The 15,501-nt window shown below is 35.5% G+C and overlaps 1 protein-coding gene across 1 annotated transcript in view; it reads right to left on the reverse strand.

The window, feature by feature from the left end:
- LOC107683414 (neurobeachin-like) overlaps positions 1–15,501 on the reverse strand; it is a 267,384-nt gene that overhangs the window by 182,020 nt on the left and 69,863 nt on the right. Inside the window, exons 5-12 of the mRNA XM_016479471.1 lie at positions 15,083–15,204; positions 13,309–13,435; positions 11,348–11,467; positions 9,816–9,962; positions 4,662–4,859; positions 4,235–4,368; positions 3,224–3,332; positions 1,962–2,114 (exon numbers count right to left, since the gene is read on the reverse strand). Coding sequence (XP_016334957.1) covers positions 1,962–2,114; positions 3,224–3,332; positions 4,235–4,368; positions 4,662–4,859; positions 9,816–9,962; positions 11,348–11,467; positions 13,309–13,435; positions 15,083–15,204 — 1,110 coding nt within the window. The remainder of the gene's footprint in view (positions 1–1,961; positions 2,115–3,223; positions 3,333–4,234; positions 4,369–4,661; positions 4,860–9,815; positions 9,963–11,347; positions 11,468–13,308; positions 13,436–15,082; positions 15,205–15,501) is intronic.

Consider the following 15,501-nt stretch of genomic DNA (forward strand, 5'->3'; position numbering starts at 1 on the left):
TGTCACTCCAATTTTGTGCCTTTACTGCTTCAGAAAAGTAATTAATAGAACACCAAATTGTACCATATTAGTGGATAGTGGCTATAAAAATATTAAATAAAACAAAAAGAATTATTCATATATATTTCATCTAGTCATGTTTTTTCTCCTTTACTTTTTCTTCTGTAATTCTCTTACTTTCCCCCTTTTCTACCTTTTGTCCTTCCTACCTTCTTTTTTCCTTCTTTCTTTTCTTCCTCACTTCTTTTCTTTCATTGACTTTATTTTCCCTTTATCTTCCCTCTGTCATCCATATACCCATTTTTCCTTTCTGCCTCTTTTTCTCTTTTGCTTGCTTCCTTCTGCCTCCTTTCCTCTTTTCTTTTTTTTCCAATGCATTCATCTAGCTGTTGACTTTTCTCCTTCCTTCACTTATCTTCATCACTTCTTTCTTTTTGCTTCATTTCCCCCTCTTTCCTTTATCTGTTCAGTTTTCATTTATATATATTTTTTTACCATTTTTTGTCATTCTCTTAATTTTCCCCTTTTCTACCTTTTGTCCTTCCTACCTTTTTTCTTCCTCACTTTTTTCATTCACTTTTTTCCCTTTCTATATTTCTTCCTTCCATCATCCATATCCATTTTTTCCTTCTGCCTCCTTTACTGTTTCTTTCTTTCTTTCTTTTCATTTCTATTCATCTAGCTGTTGATTTTTTCCCATTCCTTCTCTTATCTTCATTATTTTTTCTGTTTGCTTCCATTTCCTTTTCTTTTATCTGTTCAGTTTTCAGTTTTACAATGTTTCTTTTTTCCTTTCTTTTGTCATTCTCTTTTTTCCCATTTTCTGTCTTTTCTTTTATTCTTTCTTCTTTGTTCCATCATTCATCTATCCATTCTTCTCGTTACTTTCTCTGTTCTACTTTTTCTTTTGCTTATTTCCTTCTCTCTCTCTCTCCCTCCATCCCTCTCTTTCTGCTTTTCTTTCTTTCTGTTATCCATCTCTTTAGAGAAAGAGAGAGAAAACTCCCACTATCTCTCTTCTTTTTGGAGCCATGGCAAGCTTCCAGTGACCAATGGCTTTTGTTTTGATCCCGTATGTGTTTTCGTATCTCCTTTATTTATTCATGACAGTCAGCAGCCGTGCAGAGCAACACATATTAGCAGCACAGAGTTTGGCCTCTTTTAAAAACGCCTCATCCTCTCCTTCGTCGAATTTCTAAAACAATTTTTTTCAAAGCTTGAACGTCACTCTAAATCTACCAGCCATCTGTGACAATACTGCAAACGCTCACAAGTCACTGGATTGTAAATCTTTTTAAAGAAAACTATTACTACTTTTCTTCAAGGCTGTGATTTTCTGGTGAATGAGGTGACAGACTGTGACGTTGTTAATGTCAAAAAATTCTGATGAACAAGAAGCAGTTTAGGAGCAGTAAACAATTTCAGTAAAAAGCTTTCCTTAAACAAAGAAGTGTCTGCTTTTTAGATGACACAACATGAAACTTATTAACCAAGAGAGATTAATTAAAGTCGGGTATTAAAGTCGATATAAAAAGGTGTTAATAACTTATTTTACTTCTACTTAATTTTCAAGTGAAAGAAGATATTCAATGAGAATGCATTGAACAAAATGTTCAATTAAAAAATAAATAGGATGGAACTTGATTTTATGCATCAGGAATTGATTAGGCTGTAAAAATACAAGTGGAGCAGAAGGGTTATCCTAAATCTGTGACGTCGGACAAAAAATCTTCAGACGCAGCGCAAGTTGAGTTTAATTTGTTGTTCTGATGTGAACACTAAAGAGTTAACTCTCTGCCTTATGTTTACTTCAGCAACTATCACCCCGTGGTCATCTGACCAGGTCACTACGGTCTCATGACACCGGTGCCCATCACAGTGTACTCAGATGCTCCTAATTGCTGTCATGTTTCCTCGGGACATACATGAGTATCTTCTGCAAAAGACATGACCTTGCTCACCTTTGTGGGTATGTGAATCCAAATAGCTGCGTTGAACAGGATATGGTCACAGAGTTGTTTGAGAAGAGGCGCACCGTGGGTAAGGCCATTCAGGTATTTGGCGAAAGCGAGGAACTGCTCCAGAACGGCCCTGGTGATGTGCATTCGAGATGCCTGAGAAACAATTATGAGATTTTTGTTTACCAAACCAACCTGTAATTCTCAGTTTCCTTAAAAAAAAAAAAATGAACCAACCAACATCTGAAGCCATCGTTTGACTTTGCAGCTAAACAAAGACTTTAACTTTGTAGCGAGTTTGTGTGTTATTAGTCTCAGCTGGCATCTGAGGTCCAGACAGGTGCATGGTGTGAGACAGGAGTGAGTATAAACGAGACACAAACAGATGGCCGGCTACGTGTGAATGGGACGCAAGGCAGCGGGATCATTCAGGTGTCGTCTAGCTCAGATTTACAGCTGCTGCTGTTAAATGACAAAGTGAGTCTTTTTACTCAAGAGCCGACTTCAGATGGAGCCATGGGTATATTGAGACTATGAAATAAGGACAGTTGTTAATAAGTAAAGCATAAAGCATAATGACACTGGGTTAATTTGTATGACATTGCAATAAACCCATGAACAAGGAGGAATATAATAGCGCTGTTGAACCAGCATTCACCATGGAAATGCTGAAGTGGGCGTTTGTCATTCATCAACCATAATGCACCATTTCTCCTCTGTCCTAGCAAGAGAATTTTGTGCGTGTTTTTTTTTAATTCAGCTCATGCTTACAAAAGCTTGAGTCAAGCAAGGTCATGACAACTCCTTCAGAAAAGTACAAATCTTAATACTCTTATAGCCTTTTAAAGAAAGGAGCAAGTATTTGTGAATTGAGTAAAAGCACAATTTGTCCATTACACATCAAAATCCCTTGAAGTTTTGCAGTTTAAGGTGAGTTTAGTGTTAAAATACATTCTCTTATCCAAATTAATGCACAAGTATAAGACATTCATAAGCTGATTTCCCCAAAGAGTGTAAACAATGTGGTGCTTTAAACATTATTCTGTTTATTTGAGTGGCCCAACATAATAGCTATGGCCTAATCAATGCTCCTGGCCGTAGAACTACCAATTTGTCTGAACAATGGTTGGAGAAAACCTATTTGGAAAAAGTTATTTTTGCAATTCCGTTTTGTGCTGCTAACTGCGCAAAAATTACACACTTCAACTTTAACCAATCTAAATTGTATGTTGGAATAAGAAAAACAAAGAATACAGAGACATCACCTTTTCCAGCAGGTACCCAATCACCAGGAAACCCTTCCCACCAAGCATCTGCTCTTGCATTGCCACTGAGCTCTTGAGTAGCTCGAATAGGAAGGCCAGGAGAGAGGAACTGCACAGAAAACATTTAATTACACAACTATATGGGTAACCACTGCAGATTCAAAATGAAAGACTTGCTGACTAAATATTGATGGAATGAATGGTAAGAACATCCTGTACTTGATATATTGCTTAGGTTATTGGCTGATATTATTATTATAATTTTTTTTTTTCATTTATCCGTATCAGCTAATATTGGATATTTTATTGTGGATTAATTTATATTTAGATTACCTTTGTCGTCATCTAAAACTAACCTAAAGTTAATGTTTAAAAACACTAATATTTAATAACACCGTTAAATGTAATCTTTAACAAATCTCAAAATGAATATTAATTTGGATGCTTAAATTCACTACTGATTTTAATTTAATAGTGTTTTATTTTTTAATTATTTGACATAATAGTATAGAATTTTAATATCTAACATTTACTAGTTATTGGCCATAAAATACAAAAACATTTTTAAAAATACTACCGTTCAAAAATTTGGGGTTGGTAAGATTATTTCATGTTTTTGAAACATTGAAGCATAACAAGGGTGCATTAATTAGATCAAAAACACAGTTAAAACAGATATGATGGAAAATAATATTACAATTTAAACAAAACTGTAATTTATTTCTGTAATGCCAAAGCTGAATTTTTAAATTTTCATTAAAATATGCTATTTGATTAAACATTTCTTATTATTATCGATGTTGAGAACAGATATGCTGCTTAGTATTTTTGAATATTGGGATTTTTTAATGTTTGATTATTTATTTTAATTTTTTTTTCAGGATTTAAAGAGTAGATTAGTCAGCATAAAGAACAACATTTATTTGAAATAATTGACTTCAATCAGTTGAATGCATCCTTACTGAGTAAACGTATTAATTTCATTCAAAAGGTGGAAATGATGTTACTTACCACACTGTGGTCTCCACTTGGCTTTCACTGTGCTGATGGAAATCCAGCTGTGCAAAGAGAGGAAACAGCACCTGGATACCGCCAATGGAGTGAATGGCACTGTGAATGGAGTGTGTAACGATGGCCTTCACATCCTATATAGAAAGAGAAGGAAAAAATCAAATGGATTAAAAAAGTAGTGGTGGATGCATTCAGTAATTTTTTGCCACTGTTAAAACTACTGACTCACATTAAGCACTGACTAATCGCAGCGGAAATGTGTTCATCCAAACAATTAACACTGAATAGCAAACACTGACATTATCTTGTGGTGTTAGCTAAACAATGCAGCATCTGATTAACATTTAGTGACATTACCAACCATTATGTGGTTTATTTAGCACTAAGAAAGTAGAACGCAGTCTTAAAGCATTAAGCAGACATTTACCTGTAGCATTAGAGCGTGAGGCGAATGCACGAATATGGACGGGTTTTCTCTGGGGGAGGACTCCAGGCAGAGCTGAGCGTCTGTGGCTTTGGCGTTGTAAGTGAAGGAATTGCTGTTTGCTAGCTTCCCATCATACAACACTTGCTTATGGTGGTCAGCCAGGTGGATGTCGCTCTCTGATTTAAATTTAAAGGTGCTCTAGGGAGGTAAAAAAATAATGATAAAGGGATGGATTAAAAAGAGAAATATAGACCAATATAGAAAGAAAATCTGGTCTTAATTTGCCTCTAAACAGTGCATAACACAAGTGAGACATGTCAAGTGAGACAAAGGTGAGAGAATTAACCAAATATGACAATGTATATTTAACACGTCTTAAAATAGTACCTCTATGTAAATCGTATTATTCTGTAAGGATTTACAATTCCTAGCATGAAAAGGAGAAGATTCTTTTTATGCAGTGATTAAATCTTATCCAAAGTCGTGGGAGCATGATGAATAATAAATGAGCTTGGTGGCATGAAATAATCATGAAGATGAAGTAGGGGCAATGTGGGAATTCCCCGGCTGAATTATCATTTATGAGGTTGTTTTGTGTGCTGTCAAATCAAAGGCCTGCGGCCCAACACCTGCAGTACATCCCAGGTGATGATGTCATCCAGATGTAACCTGCTCCAGACGTGTGCTAACTGTGTAAATGTGCAGTAAGCAGACAATCCTAACAAGGCATTTTTAGAAAATCACCTGTGTTTTTATCAGCAGACACGCGCTTGATAACACTTGCATGAACAAAAACATTGTTTATAGTTTGTCATGTGACCAGGTAACATATATATGCACATATGAGCATGTCTGAATATCATAATATGCACAATTAAGGGCAGAAAACCTTATTTTCCCCAAAGATACACATTAAAACATGGACTATGTTCAAAATTTAAATCATTTTAATATGCTGATTTGAAACATTTCTTATTATTTTCAATGTTGAAAAGAGTTAAATATTTTACTACATATTTTTGTGGAAATTGTCATAATTTGTTTTTCAGGATTAGAACATACAAAAACAGCATTTATAGGAAAGAGAAATCTTTTATATTATTATTACTGTCTTAACTGTCACTTTTAACCAATCTAATGCATCCTCGCTGAATAAAAAATATTAATTTTGTAAAAAATATTTCTGAATGGTATTTCATATTATTAATAATAAGATTTCATATTAATGGACTATGTTCAAGATTGAACACTAGTGCATCACATACTGCATACTGTGGAGTATATACTTTATTTCTTGCTATATTTGTGTAAAACAACACATAATTCAACAATAAATACTTCAAATAGTTCTGCACCACATTTTTGTTGTCATATGATATATTTCAATCAATTCATTCATTATTTTAGTAAATATAATCTAGGTTACTTGACATTTTTAATCAAATGTTATGTAAAATTGCCATAAATTTTATGTAAAATTAGGTTATACTTTATTTTAAGGTGTCCTTGTTACAGTGTAATTATACATTTAAGTACTGAGTAATATTAATTAACTACATGTACTTACTATATGATTAGGGTTTGGCTTAGGGTTACTTGCATGTAATTATGCATAATTTATTGTTATTATAATAGTAAGTACATGTAACATGTATAACAAAGACATCTTAAAATAAAGTATTACCTAAAATTACCCTAAACTCAAACAAAGACTAAAAATGAGATGTTAACAACTACTGATTTTATTTCCAATTCTGAACAGACATAAACCTCTGCATTCAGAAACGAACTACCTGGCCCTTTATATTCATATTTCATTATCCATGTACTAACTGTGCACCAGTGTCTGTTTAAAGATGTAGGAGGGTGTTTGTAATTAACTTGTTGTCGTTAGATTATTGCCATGTGGATACGGTTTCCAAGGCAATAAAATTGATAAAATTATTTTTTCCGCCCATATTTTTCCATTCACAATCTGTGAGCAAATGAAATATAGCATTATATGCAAACAAGTAATATCTGTTTAGCTGTTGCTTACGTTAGCTTTACTGTTACCTTTATTCTTTTCAAAATGGAGAATAGAAAGAGAAAAAGAAACACATACCAGATTTGCTGGTCTGTATGCTTATTTTGACCTAAAAAGATTCATGTTGTTTGGTTTATTCTGCTTGCTGAACAGAGATAGCGTAAATGTCACCTGTTGCTGGTCAGGTTGCTGCTGCAAACATATGATACAGCGCAAAACAAATCTCAAAATCCATCAGACGGACTGGAAAATAAATACCACAGCATGTTAATGCATGCTGACAGTTTTGCAAAAAAGCTGAAAGCACAGCATCAGAAGAAAATAAACCTGACAGAATGTCGGCGTAACGTCTGATACACTTTTGTCAGAATCTGATGTAATGCTCACATGTTTTCTCATAGTGAGACTTCACAGTAGCAATAGCGCATATGTCTTCCATGACAATAGGGAGAAAGACAAAGAAAGGGACTAGTACCGCTTCAATCCAATATGAAATACAAAACATACACACATATAAATGTTCTTTTTAAAGGGGTCAAAAACTGAGAAATCAAAATTCCCTTGATCTTTTGACAAATAAAAGGTCATCGTACTATAAAAACATCCTGTAAGTTTCAGAACTCAAAACTTTCTTGTTAGTCTAAAAACAGCTTATATTGAAGCCAATCTGCCAAAACCACAGCTTGTGGAATGTGTCGCTCTATGACGTAATAGAGCGGGTAAACCCCGCCTCCGCAGAAGAAGATCGACGCCTGCTTAGACATCACTGCCTGATTAGCTCCGCCCACTGATTCACGCATGTAGTGTAAATAACGAGAGAGGCAAATATGTACTGAGTTTGATATGTACTGAGTATTTATACTTTTTTTAACCTAAATCACAGCAGCGTCCATCCATGAAGGCTGTAGGCTGTCAAACATACACAACTGTTTCAATCATAGCAGTGGGCGTTTACTTCCGAGTCTACAATCTGCCACGCCTATTCAAACAGAGCGTTCTGATGAGGGGGGTCAAAACAGGACAGAAAATAGCCTATTACTGCTAAATTATGATGTATTTTGATGTACAAATTTTGATTATATGTGGACCTCAGAGAACAGTATAAAATAATAAAAAAGGCAGTTCATGACCCTTTCAACTTTATACTCATTAAAAAATCCTGAAAAAAAGTATCATGGTTTCCACATGAGCTCCAAATCAGCATATTAGAAAGATTTCTGAAGGATCATGTGACACTGAAAACTGCTAATCTGAGATCAAACCTGTTCATGCTTCAGTTAAGACAAGACCACAAGTCTGATTGGGGGTTAGTGTTTTTAGGCAGCTGCAACATAGACTGCCTTTTCTGGTGAGTCACGGCAATAATCAGGTCATCTTTAGATCAGTCACATAAATCACAGGAGACTGTGCGTGTCCGGGCAGGTACTCTGCTAAAAGGCTAAGAAGAGCCAACACACTACAGCCAACAGAACAAATAATGGTGTCAGACGTTGAGGGCAGGAAACAGAAGTCACTAAAGACAAGGGTTGAAAACTGGGGGGAAAAAACTACCTAACGAACTAACACGACTTGAGAACAACGAAACCAACCCAATGCAAAGCAAAGAAAAACACAAAACAAAACAAACGAAAGCAAAACAAAAACCGGGGAAAAAATCTAGTTAAGATTTATTGCAACTAACATGACTTGAGACCACCCAAACCAAGCCAAAGCAAAGCCAAAAAAAACAAAACAAGGCAAAACAAAACAATGACTGAATTCAGCAAATCATATGGAATATGTGTTATTCCACATTCATGGTTTCTTTTACAACTATTAAATATACTTGCATGAGCAGGCTCTAATAAAAAATTATTTTTGCACCCTCATTCTGTCATTCGTTCCACAAACACTATTTTAAAGGAGACGGTATTGCTTATAGTGGATCCATCACAATTAAAACCCCATTTTATAGCGTTTTTCATCAAATGGGGGCCAGGCCCTGTAGTCTAGCCCTGCTACATAAACTCTGAAGGCCTCTGCCCTATTACTAGACAAGGTAGATCAGCCCGAAGAGCTGACAGGCAGCCTGATAGCTGGCACTCTGCTGAAATATACAACCCCTTTTCAGATTTCGAGAGACTCCATTCACAGGTTCATCTGAGGTGGGTAATTGCTTTCTCCCCGAAGCAGACAGCTCATTGCTTCTGCCAACCTGCCCGTCACGACGACGTGAGGGGCAGCGCGAACCAGAGGTCTAGAAGCACAATTAATAAGGGAAATGACCAGCCCAAACTGATTAGAGAAAACCCAGTGCAAATGTCTACCAGGTAGTTTAAAACACAAAAGGTAAAAATAAGCAAAGTTATTAGCTTACTTGTCCTTGTAGATTACACAGCCCATAACTAAAACACTACTCTAATGGAGCAAAGACAATAGAGATGGTGAATTTGTAATTAAATTAGCAAAAGCTCATCATTCATAAACAATGGCTTTGAACCAATGTACATTTTGGGATACATATGCTATCCGTTCCATGCATGTGGTTTATTGTTTTAGATAATGAGTCACTAATCAAAGCCTGGTGCTTCAGAGAAAATTACACTTTGCACAATGAGATTGAAAAACTGCTGCGAGTCCTAATTACTAATATGACAGAGCTTCATATTTAATAAGGATACAGCATTGAAAAAAAATAATTCACAGTAACCTGCTCTGTTTACCCCATGGACACAATGAAACGCTAAATCACTTCAAAAGCACCTTGAGAATTAGTGCCAGAAACATGAAAAGGGAAAGAAAGACTATAAACTATCTGGAGCAAGACTTCATTAAGAAGCAGAACTGAGAAACTTTGGACAACAAAAAGAGTAAGGTTCATCAAACAAACGTTTAATAATAAGTCAATATGTAAATGCAGCATTTCACACTAGTGAAATCCAGTTTTGTAACATGGTAGCTGGACAATAATGACCATCTAGAAACCAGCTGAGATTTAGATCTCCAAAACGTGGTTATTTCCTCAGGGTGTTGAAGTCATGTTGGAAAGCACATTAATCAATAACCAAATGTCACCGACAAAGGAATAACATCTCTTGGAGATCAATGGTGACTGTGAAGTGTTGGTGTGTAACAAATCTGATACATACCTTGTATCCTGGGCCTAGTTGATGGATGGCGAATATCTGAGCAGGGTTTAACGCTTCACTGAACACATAGATGGCTCCGAGCTGTCCGCAGAACACTCGGTTGGCGTCTGCCGTCTCAGATGAGCCGAGGAAACATTTGTCATAGCTCTGTGATAAGCACATGAAGAAAACAGCTTGGAGTTCTCCATAACAATCTCTCAAAAGTGAATAGTAGGGGAAAAAAATAAGAGCGCTGGTGTGGAAATATAGTGGATGTCAGTATGCAAACTTCATAATAAGCGAGTAACGGTTCACAGCGTAATTGAGATGTAGCATTACAGATATGTTATTCAGTGCTGAAACTTGCCTATTAGTTTAATCAAAATCGGCACCCAGGAGATCTGAGGTTAAGCACTGCTGGTCCAACCTTTTAATTATCTTACATTGCTTTCAGTGAAGTACAGCAAAACAGAGGCAAAGGTCTGTGTCCTTTATTTTTAATCCAATCGTTGAATCCCCCAGATAATATCTCATAAAAGGTTTGAACTGGCAAAATAAAGTCTGTATTTCAGATTTTCTACATTAGAGTGTTCCATTTTATTAATCGGAATTTTTGTTGTGTGTATTCCAAACATAATTACATTTTGTTATATTTTTTACTCTGGGTAGATTACTTACAAATTGTAGTCGATTGCTGATTTCAATTTACAATTAAAATTGTAGTTAGCAACGTAATCCATTACACATTTTAGTAATATAATCAGACTACTTTTTGATTACTTTTAGATTACTTCTGAATCGATGAAATGTTGAGAAACCACTTCTTAAAACTGAAAGGATTTTCTTAAATCCAGTGGTCGAATGCTGTGTGGCCTCTCAACTTTCTGTGTAATTATAACCAACTTACTAGTGACCGGTCTTTGTGTGAATATTCACAAAACTGGAAGACTTTCTGAATGTATATAAGTGGTAGGTTATTTTAGGAAGGTACATTTAAAATATGAAAAAGAAGAATTAGGGAGAATCAATAAATTATGAACAGTTTACTGATATTGTGTGAATAATATGTAATCATGTAATTAATAAAAAAGTAACTGTAGTCTGATTACAAGTATTTTAAAAGGTAATATAATCTAAGTACTTAATATTTGGAATCTGATTACATAATCCAGATCACATGCAATCAATTACTACCCAGCATGTACATACAGTATATATAGAGAGAGAGAGGGAGACAACCAATATTTCAAAAAAATGTTTTACTATTATTTAAATAACTATTATAATTATTAATATATAAACATATATAAAGGCATATCTAAAATATACATAAAAAACAAACTACTGATTAAGAAAAGGATTTTTGCAGCATGCACTACATGATTGGCTTGATTTGCTGACAGAAATAAACGTCATTTATGTATTCTGAAACTGTGATAAATCAATGCATCTTTCATAGTTTAATTTCACACTGTGCACACAGTGGTGATGATAATACTCTGAGACAACATCCGGCAGCTAAGACTGAGAGAGTGATAACAAAGTGGTCTTACGTCGTTGGTGTTGACGTGCCAAGCCATGTCGCCGTAGGAGACAAGCTGTCCATTTACGTAGCAGCGAATCTCACTGTTCCTCCAGCGGTTGTAGATGTGAACGATGCTAATCATGTACCACTAGAGAAGGAAAAAAGTTATTACATTGTGATTTTGTCAGCATTAAAACAAAATAAACCCTTTTCATTTTATTCTCTTGTACAATCAATGATTTATCAGTGTTTGCTATTCTAGGAAATAGAATTATAGGTTTGCTATAAGGAAATAGATAGATACACTGTCAAGTTGCATTTATACATCATAAAAATTATATAAAAGACTGATAATATAACAGTAATTGAATTACATGCAAATTCCAACAATACTTCTTGATAGCAGACTAATTCAGTAATCATCAAAACCTTTTAAATTAAAGGCTAAATGCTGCAATAGTCTATGAAATCAGGAAGATCAGGAAAAATATAGAATTTCATTTTTTTTTTTAAATAGCAGTATTTTTCTTTCCTGGCACTGGAAGCACACATTTCAACCCAAAACCGTTTTCATGGGCAGCCAGCAGAAGGTCTAATGCAGTCAAATTTGCATTTAGATATAAATAATACATCAGAGGAGAGGAGAGGAGAGGAGAGGAGATGTCAATGTGCCACCACACGAAATAGTCACGATATGGTGCAGTGTTTCAAACACACTCTGGAGTGAAGCTCACACCTTTCAGGACAAGAAGCATGCTGCTTGTTGTATATTTTTAAAGCAACGTAACACGCAACAGAGCTGTTCTTAATCATTTTCTCTTTCATACTAGTTCATTTTTAAAACAACATGACTAACATATCCATTTAGCTATTTTGAAAAATACATACATATATGCATGAACTATGATATTGCCATTCTGCTGCTGCAACCTTTCTGCAGTTTTTTTTATTTTATTTTATCCTCAAAACAAAACCACATTAAAAATCTAATAGAGTTGCTATAAAGCCTGTTACCACTTATATTAAGTCACTAAATCAAAATGTCAAAGCTGTTATTAGGAAGACGAAAAGAAAAAGAAAAACCCTATATAAGTCTAAACCACTGGAGATCAGAAGAATTAAACGGTTCATTTACATGTGCATGATAGAGGAAAATCTGATTAATCCAAAGAACTGCATTTGGCTTCTTAAACTAACAATGAACTGTTGTTTTAATCATGAGTTGGATCACAAGAAGTATGAATCACATCGCTTATCTGCACATTATTCCACTAAACACATGAAAATGAAAACATTCAATTGAATTTCTTAAATTCTGTCTCCCACTAAAGTGCTCATCCCATTTATTTGTTTGTTATAAATTATTTATAATTATTTATTATTATTATTTAAATTTTTATTATTAAGTTTTTAATTTATTTTATTTTGCATTTAACACAAAGTTGCATCATCTTATGTTGCACATCAACTCACAGTTTCACACAATATGCTAATTTGCCCCCATGAATGTACGATTAAACTGTAAGATTTAATTTTGGGAAAGACTTTCACGACCTTGGCAAATCCCTTAAGGCTCAAAAGAGCAAGTTTGAGTAATTAACATTTATAAAGATTACACCAGCTAAGAGCATTAAACATTGAGTAGAAACAAGGAAATCATTTATTAGACAGATGTTTCAAAACTGCAGCAGCTGTGCAGTGATTTCCAAGAGATTTCCCTTCAATTCAACAAAACAAAAACAGAAAATGGCCTCAGTTATCTTATGTCCTGGGGTTTAGTAACAGTTTGTAAACATATTTAGCCCAGTTAACTGGATCATGCATTTTCCGACACAGCTTCGTGATTTTCAATGAGCATCACAGCAAGAAAATTCACAAGTGCATCCACTCAATTCTTACTCCTTCACAGAGAGAGAGAGAGAGAGAGAGAGAGAGAGAGAGAGAGAGAGAGAGAGAGAGAGAGAGAGAAAGCTGGAAATGAAAGCCTACCTTGCGGGGCTGAAAGTCATATTTCACGCAGTGCTGGAAGCCCTTTCCTTTCGACTTCAACGACGTCACAATCAAGCAGTTTCCCACAAAATGTGCCGAGTAGCCAATGCCTTTGCTTGTGCGGAAACTGAAATTGAAAAATTGAAAAATACACAATATATAGCAATTCATAACACATGGATGTGCTATATCTACATCATTTCTTGTTTTAAAAAAAGCTTAAACCAGTCTAAGATGTGATCCTGTGAATCCCAGTTTAGCCTTGAAAAACCACCTAAACTATATATATGTATATAAAAAAAAAACAAAAAAAAAAATTTATACTACCTTACAGTTGGTTTGATGTTTTTTTTTTTCTTGTCCCAGCCTGGTTTTCTATAGGAGTTTTGGACACTTTGGCTGGTCAGACTGGAAAAAGCATCTTTCTGACCAGTTAAACCAGCATAACTCCAGTTTAGCCAAACTAGGAGATCATTTTAAACCAGCTAAGACCATGTTAGACCAGCTACAACCAGCAAACCATCTTAGGCTAGTTTATGATGTTCTACTTCAGCAGGGCAGGGAAAATCCCATCTTAAGCTTTCTAATAACTACTTGTTTTGCTGGCCTCAGCTGGTTTTAAGCTGGTCTACTAGTTTGACCAGACCTGAAAACCAGCTTAGGCTGGTCTACAATGTTTTTAGCACAGTATGTAGGTTTCTTGACATGCATTAACTAGTTTTCTGTTCCAAAACATAGGAGCGAGTAAAGATATCTTACTGTATGTCAAATGTCAAAGACAGTTTTGTGTTCTCTGTTCGCCACAATAGAAGTATTCACCGTCACATACAAGAAAACTAACAGCACAAGAGAGCGTTTTAGTGTCTTCAAGAGCAAAGAATGAGTGTGATTCTCAATGTGAATCAATACTCTGTTTTTCTTTCCGAAACATCTCCTTTTATTCCGAATCTGTATCATGCACAGACTGAACTCTGAGTCTGTGTGAGCGGTCCTGCGCTTGGCAGCTCCAGGCTACAGATCTGGCAACACAACAGCAAGCAGGACCCAGCGCTCGCTCTCAAACGGTAGCTAGTGTTATTAGCATGGCAGCCTTCAACAATGCTGTTTTGTAACCTCCTCACAAAGTCTGGGGCAGTTTCTCAATGCCTGGATCTACATAATGTATGGAGGAACTGAACTCAATATTGTGAACTCAAGAACATTTAAGAAACGCTTTTTTTTTAATGGATGTTGTCCTTCTTTCTCTCTCTCAAAACACACTCACTCCTTCTCCCTCGAGGAACATTTTCCCTCGCTCCTGGAATCCTGGCCAATAAACATGCGTCTGCGCTATTGATCTGAGCTCTAATTACCCACAAGTCTCTACATATGATGCTCTTTTTGCCTGGCTGACATTAAAAACCCAAATTAATGTCTATTTCCACCCTAGTGCCCCTCTGCAGCGATTTTCCAGTGATTCCAGAACATTCTGCCCTGGGTTCAAACACCTATTGGTTTAATCGGCAGAATCTGACCTAATTCCCTTTTATGCTTGCATAATCCACCACATCATCAAAAAACAAAATCCTCTAACAAAGCTCATTATATAAGTGGCAAAGCAGCCAGAACTCTCTCTCTCTCTCTGTGTTAAACACTAAAACAAAGCCACTCAGTTTAATTTACTTACAGAAGCAGGCGCTGAAGGTCATTTTCTTTTCTGCTAAGCAAGTTTTATCTATGAGTTGACAAAGTTATATATAACCGCATTAAAGCGTAGGCTGTGAATGTAAGTCACCAGTAAAGGTAGGGTTTGTCTTTGTCCATGTTGATGTTGTTCAGAGGATCCATGCGGAACCAGGTGTTGAGGGTGAAGCCGTTCTGATAAGGCCATTTAGCAATGGGAGGTAACGCAATCGCCTGGCAAAAAAACAGAGGGCAAAAATGTCTTGTAGTCTGTATATGTTATGTATAAATCTTTTAACATGCTAGACATTTGTTTATATCCATCCAGCGCTTCAAACAAATAAACAATTTATGCCATCAAGTTATTGTTCACAAAATACAAATAGCCAGTCAAACAAATATATGTAAAATAGTCACAAGCACCATATTAGTTTTTAAATGTACTAGTATTGGTCGAAATTGGATATACTGTATATATACACTCTAAAAAATGCTGGGTTGTTTCAACCCAATGTTGGGTCAAATATGGAC

Source organism: Sinocyclocheilus anshuiensis, unplaced genomic scaffold, assembly GCF_001515605.1.
Source record: "Sinocyclocheilus anshuiensis isolate Anshui unplaced genomic scaffold, SAMN03320099.WGS_v1.1 scaffold1170, whole genome shotgun sequence".
Lineage (NCBI taxonomy): Eukaryota > Metazoa > Chordata > Actinopteri > Cypriniformes > Cyprinidae > Sinocyclocheilus > Sinocyclocheilus anshuiensis.